The sequence below is a fragment of the Bison bison genome, unplaced genomic scaffold, assembly GCF_000754665.1.
Source record: "Bison bison bison isolate TAMUID 2011002044 unplaced genomic scaffold, Bison_UMD1.0 scf7180017864516, whole genome shotgun sequence".
Lineage (NCBI taxonomy): Eukaryota > Metazoa > Chordata > Mammalia > Artiodactyla > Bovidae > Bison > Bison bison.
In genome coordinates this window covers 3202963-3208752 of record NW_011495069.1, presented here as the reverse complement: position 1 = coordinate 3208752, position 5790 = coordinate 3202963, and the positions used below count along the sequence as shown (strand labels likewise).

The 5790-nt window shown below is 55.1% G+C and overlaps 1 protein-coding gene across 1 annotated transcript in view; it reads right to left on the bottom strand.

Annotated features, from left to right (window-relative positions):
- Positions 1-4443: 4443 nt before the first annotated feature.
- The window catches only part of VWA5B1 (von Willebrand factor A domain containing 5B1), a 52837-nt gene continuing 51490 nt past the window's right edge, over positions 4444-5790 (bottom strand). Inside the window, 1 exon segment of the mRNA XM_010830231.1 lies at positions 4444-4938. Coding sequence (XP_010828533.1) covers positions 4444-4938 — 495 coding nt within the window.

The window sequence follows — 5790 nt, the reverse complement described above, 5'->3', positions numbered from 1 at the left end:
GTGAACACGTGGGTCAGGGAGCTCCATTGTGGGGGCTGGAGGCCTGGCCGGGAGATGCTGCCAAGTTCCTGACCTTGGGATGGATCTCTGTAGATCAGACTATCCAGCTGCAAAGTGCCGCACCCGCCCCTGCCCTGGTTATTTTTACGCTGGCTCCGCAGAGCGTGGCACAGCTGAGCCATGTGCCCATTTTTGTTGTTTTCTCTAGTCCCTGCTAGGTTGGTGGGGTGGGGGGTAAAAAAAGATCTTCCAAATGCCATAGCAGTGAACACACAACCTACTTCCTGGGGTAGCGGCTGCCTTCTCTTTCCCTCCCCAGGGCACCATAAGGGCGAAGAATGTATTTGTGTCTGGGGACCACCTACATTCCAATATGCAAATATCTTGAGGCAGTATTTGGACCCCACAGTGGAAGTTGCCAGAGTGTCACGAAGGTTCCAGCTAGGCAGGTGAGCTGGGTGGCTGGTCCCCTGGGGTAGGCTGCACTCAGATCTCAGGAGACCCCTCCAAATAAGGGTAGGGACAAAACCTGGGGCAAGTCAGGATTGAGAGGAAACTTCCAGAGGACTTTCCGAAAGCAGGAAGAAAGGAGGAGGAACCTGGCTTTCTCAAACATCTGAGAAGCGGAAGAAAACCCACCAGCAGCTAGTTTGGGAATCAACTCCTCTTTTCATCAGTCACAGTAGCAGAGCACAGTCGGTGACATTGGTTTGGTCCACAGGCAAGGGACAGGTTGGGAAGCATGAGTGCTGGCTGGAAACCGATGCTACTTATCTCCAAGTCCAGAGTAAGTCTGCCTACGTGAGGCGCCCAGTTTTCCTGGGATCTGGAGTTGGTTTCCTCGGATGAGGGGTTCTCAGAGAGAGGGCTCTGCCTCTGTGTGTAGCAGCAGGTTGGGCCCTTGAGGCCGGGACGAGGAGGCCCCCAGCTGTAACAGCTGGGGGCTGTTACCGTCAGTTTTACCCACACACACACACACCAGTGAAAAAGCAAGTTTAGGGCCGTCTTCAGGGCCGATGGGGCCTGAGGCCACACCCACAGGTGGCAGGACCACAGGGAGGGGGCGTGGCCCGTCAAGACACACCCACCTGGATTGCCAGGAAGTGAGGAAATGTGCGCAGAGGAGACACCCTTCAAATGCTTCTCCCCACCCTCCAAAAAGAACAGGAACACCACACCGCCCCAGTGTGTCTGGCAAACAGTAGGCTCTCAATAAAGGCTTTTTATGGTGACTGCAGCCATGAAATTAAAAGACGCTTGCTCCTTGGAAAAAAAGTTATGATCAACTTAGAATATTAAAAATAGAGACATTACTTTGCCAACAAAGGTCCATCTAGTCAGAGCTATGGTTTTTCCAGTAGTCATGTATGGATGTGAGAGTTGGACTATAAAGAAAGCTGAGTGCCGAAGAATTGATGCTTTTGAACTGTGGTGTTGGAGAAGACTCTTGAGAGTCCCATGGACTGCAAGGAGATCCAACCAGTCCATCCTAAAGGAAATCAGTCCTGAATATTCATTGGAAGGACTGATGCTGAAGCTGAAACTCCAATACTTTGGCCCCCTGATGTGAAGAACTGACTCATTTGAAAAGACCCTGATGCTGGGAAAGATTGAAGGCGGGAGAAGGGGTCGACAGAGGATGAAATGGTTGGATGGCATCACCGACTTGATGGACATGAGTATGAGCAAGCTCTGGAAGTTGGTGATGGACAGGAAGGCCTGGCATGCTGCAGTCCACGGGGTCGCAAAGAGTCAGACAAGACTGAGCGACTGAACTGAACTGAAAGGCTTTTTGAATGTCAGCGCCTGAAGAACCTGAATGGAGATCTAGCAGCATGTTCCCAACTGAATAACCTGGGGAGAGAGACTCACATCACCTCCTGGAGACGGACGATGCGTATGTATGCATTCATGGGACTGGTTGTCCTGACTTCAGGCAATCTGTTTCCTTAGTGTTTCCCCAGCATATTTGCCTGCTGGACAGATTCTCATGAATGGCTGACTCACCTGTCCACCAAGAAACAGTGCTGGAAATGCTGAGCTAGCGTCACCTCCTCCTCCTGCAAAAGATGAAATGGGGCCCAGAGGAGGTGGGCGACTTGCCAGAAGTCACACAGCACGCTGCCGGCGGAGTTTAGAATGGCACTTAAATTCCCCAGCTTTCAACTCTGCATTCTTTTGAGCGGTGCCATTAAGCATTTGTATCCTCCTGATTCTTGAGCCAGGCAGGACATAAACGACCTTCTGCATGACCTAGAAAGCAGGGGCCAGGTTAACAAAGAATCCAGATGAGTCCACATCAATCCTGATTACAGGGGCAGTGGTTCATCTACACAAGACCTTTTGTACTATTTACCTAGGGTGCTTCCCTCTTCCTTAGAACTAGTCCCTCTGGTCCTTTGCTTGGCAACCCTGGGGGCAGATTTCTGAGACCCGTGTCCTGTCAATACCACCAGAGTTCTTTAAACAAAGTCTCTTATCCAGATGTCCCCCAAAGCCCTTGGGTTATCTGAAGTCAAGGAGGATCTGTTCCTCTGCACCTTTGGGTGCTGGGTAGGGGAACCGCTCCCTGGAGAAGGGGGTGGTATGCCCACCACCCTGCTGGGCTTCTCAGTTCCTCCTTCTAGGAGTCTTACAGCACTGGTTTCGTACTGGGCAGGTACTGGACCACCTGAGCCCAGGTCACCCAGAAGCAGCCGAACACAGGAAGTTGGACAGCCCAGTCCCAAGCTGGTCATGGTAGAGGGGGAGAGAGGCCCAGAAAGCATGTGGGACGTGTTCAAGGTCACACAGACAAGCACGCCGCGGTCACCATCTCAGAGATGGAGGATCCGGGACTGTCGGAGCAGGAGAAAGTCCCCGCTTCTCAGCTCCGGGGCACCCCGAGAGGGGAAGCCACTTGCCCAAACTAGTGCCAGGCGTTTCAGCTCTCAGCCTGACAGTAGTTCCATTCACGGGGATGGCACGCCCCGTCCTGAGGGGACTGCCTTTTCTCCATGTGTGATGGGCGTCCTGCTGACCCCACCCTCTCTCTCACCCCTTGAAGACCGGGCACTGAGTCTTCTTGGGGCTTCATGAAGGCGTTTGATCCGTGGGGTCCCTCTGAAGGGGACATCTGGCAGGGGCAGGCTTCATGCCAGGGTCCTGGGCCAGAAGGGACCACCTGGTGAGGAGAGATTAAGGCCTTGGGGAGGGGGGTGGGCAAGGGTGTGGACTCAGCCTGGGGTCCCAAGCTGGTGGGCTTCCCAGGTGAGGTCCAGACCCACCCCAAGGGAGTCTGCAGGGCAGAGGTGACCGGGCACCGGCCATGAGGGAATCCTAGGCTGGGACACACCTGTCCCCAACACGGCGGGCCTGAGAGAGGGAAGTCCCCAGGGGCTCTCTGCTTTGACGCTTCAAGAGTCTTTCACTTCATTGACTAAATCACAGCCCCCAGCTGAAGCCACCATCCCCAAATGCACTGCAGCCAAGCATGGGGCTCTGTTGCCAAGAAGGCCCCTTTCTTTCTCTCACCGTGTGCTATGGCAAGAGAAGGCCTCCACTATCCCAGAGTGCAGCCAACACTGGGAGCCTCTCTAGCCCCTCAAGACAAGTGGATAGAGCTTGCATTACGTAATTCTGGAAAGTGTATATCAATTACTTAAGGAGTCCTCTCATTTCTCCACTGACTTCTGTGACCATGGCTCTTCTTTTGGGACTGGTTTTGCACAGAATGTGGCTTTATGCTAAACCTCACCTTGCAGGGAGTGTTCCCTTGCCCTCTTTTTGAATAGGAAATCACAATCTGCAAACCAACACTGAAATATAGGAAGGGCTTCCAAGCCAAAATAAAAGTTCCCCAGGTGACTGTCGTAAAGTGCTGGGGAGGATGGTTCTCCAGGCAGTTTGTGGGTGGGATTTAGGGTCCTGGACTGTCACCGTGGAGTCAAGGGCCTGTCCCAGAATGCAACTGGCGGAGGTGGTCTCCCCCTGCCTAGATGCAAGCTTGCAGGTCTGGTTACTTTCAGCTTTGGGGTCTGTTCATCCATCCTTTATCTGGGTCGGGGGTGGGGGGTGCTCTGCCCATGTGCTCCTCCTCCAGAGAGAACTGAGATTTAAACTGTATATAGTCTTTCTCCAGCCCCCAGTGGCAGTCAGTTCCGTGGCTCCTCAGAAGTCCAGGCAGAAAGGAATCTAGACATTCTCGAGACCTAGTCCAACTCTCTCACCTCACACATTTCTTTTATGGGTGGGGACACTGAGGCCCAGAAAGGAGGCGGGGGCTGGCCTAAAGTCGCACAGGTAGGTGGTAGCAAAGTTGGTGTTGAATTCAGGCCTCTCGATTGCCAGTCTAGGACTCTTTCTAGCAACAGTATATTGGCTATAGTTTTCAAGAGTGCCGCTTACAAGGCCCACGGGGTTCCCCTCACTCTCCCACGCCTCCCCAGCCTCCCCACCGCCCCCCTACACGTAATTCGGGTTATAGCAGAGCATATTGAACTCTAGGTTCTCGTCCCAGTGCCTCAGGAGTACGAACAGCTGGCGGGCGGCAGCCTTGAGTGTGCCCTGCGTGCGGCCCTCAGGTACCTCCTGCTGTTCCAGCCATGAGCTGGCCTTGGCAGCCACCAGCTCCCACTCGATGAAGTAGGAGGCAGAGCTGTGCTCCAGCCACGCCAGCGCCACCACGGTGGCCCACAGCTTCCCCATGTGCTCCACCACGGCCCTGGGCTCCTGGCCCGGCCTGCCCTCGGCCAGCGGCTCCTGGGAAAGGCCGTCGCGGGAGGGGTGCAGGGGCGCGGGGCTGGTGCACGGCTGGGGACTGGGGGGCTGGCGGGTGGTGAGCGACACCCGGTGGCAGGTGAAGGGCGAGGTCCACTTGAGCTTCTCCATGGGGACGCGGATGGCCTCACAGAAGGCTTGGTTGAGCAGGAAGGCCCCGGAAGCCAGCTGCAGAGACACCTGTGTGTGTGTGAGGGGAAGCCCCTCAGTGGGCATCACGCTTTTCAGCCCACAGAGCCCCAGGCCACGGCCAAGCCTGGGCACACAAGCGCACCCGTTCACCTCCCCCAGCCAGCTCGCCCTGCCCACCCATGGGATTTGTGGGACCCCCAGACCAGCTGAGCATTGCCGCACCTTATCCCACTGGTGCTCACACTGATGGCTCTTCCAAGTGCAGTTCAACATCTTCACTCTAAACCTGCCTCTTGTCCTGGGCAGCTGGACCCACCTCAGCCCCTGGGACCATCCACTGTGGTCCAGGCAGCTCAGCACCTGCTTCCTCCCTCTGCCTCCACTGGTTTCTGAGTCCCAGTGAGCCCACTCTCTAGTCAGCTCTGCAATCCGCCATCTGCCACTTCACATTATCCCTAACCCTCCTTACCTTCCCTGTCCCCCCACCTCCCCCCATCCTTTCCGTGTCCTGAGGGGTCTCTGCAAGGCATAGGGCACGTCACTCTTTGGAGGCCATCCACTCAGTAGTTTCAATTTTCTTCTGGGATAAATCCAAGCTATAATCCCCAGAGCTCTGGTTTGTGCTTGACTCTTTCCCCTCCCCGCTGTTCTCTAGCCCCCAGGTGCTCTCTCTCCTCTGTAAACTGTCGCCACAACTCCTCGCCCTTTAGGTCTTGGCTTAACCATTTGCATCCTTCCAGAAGCCATGCCTCATGTCTCCCCATCCTCAAGCCTGGAGTTGGTGTCTCCTCCTTCCCTCATTAGTGAGTGAAGTCGCTCAGTCGTGTCCGACTCTTTGCGACCCCATAGACTGTAGCCTACCAGGCTCCTCTGTCCATGGGATTTTTCAGGCAATAGTAC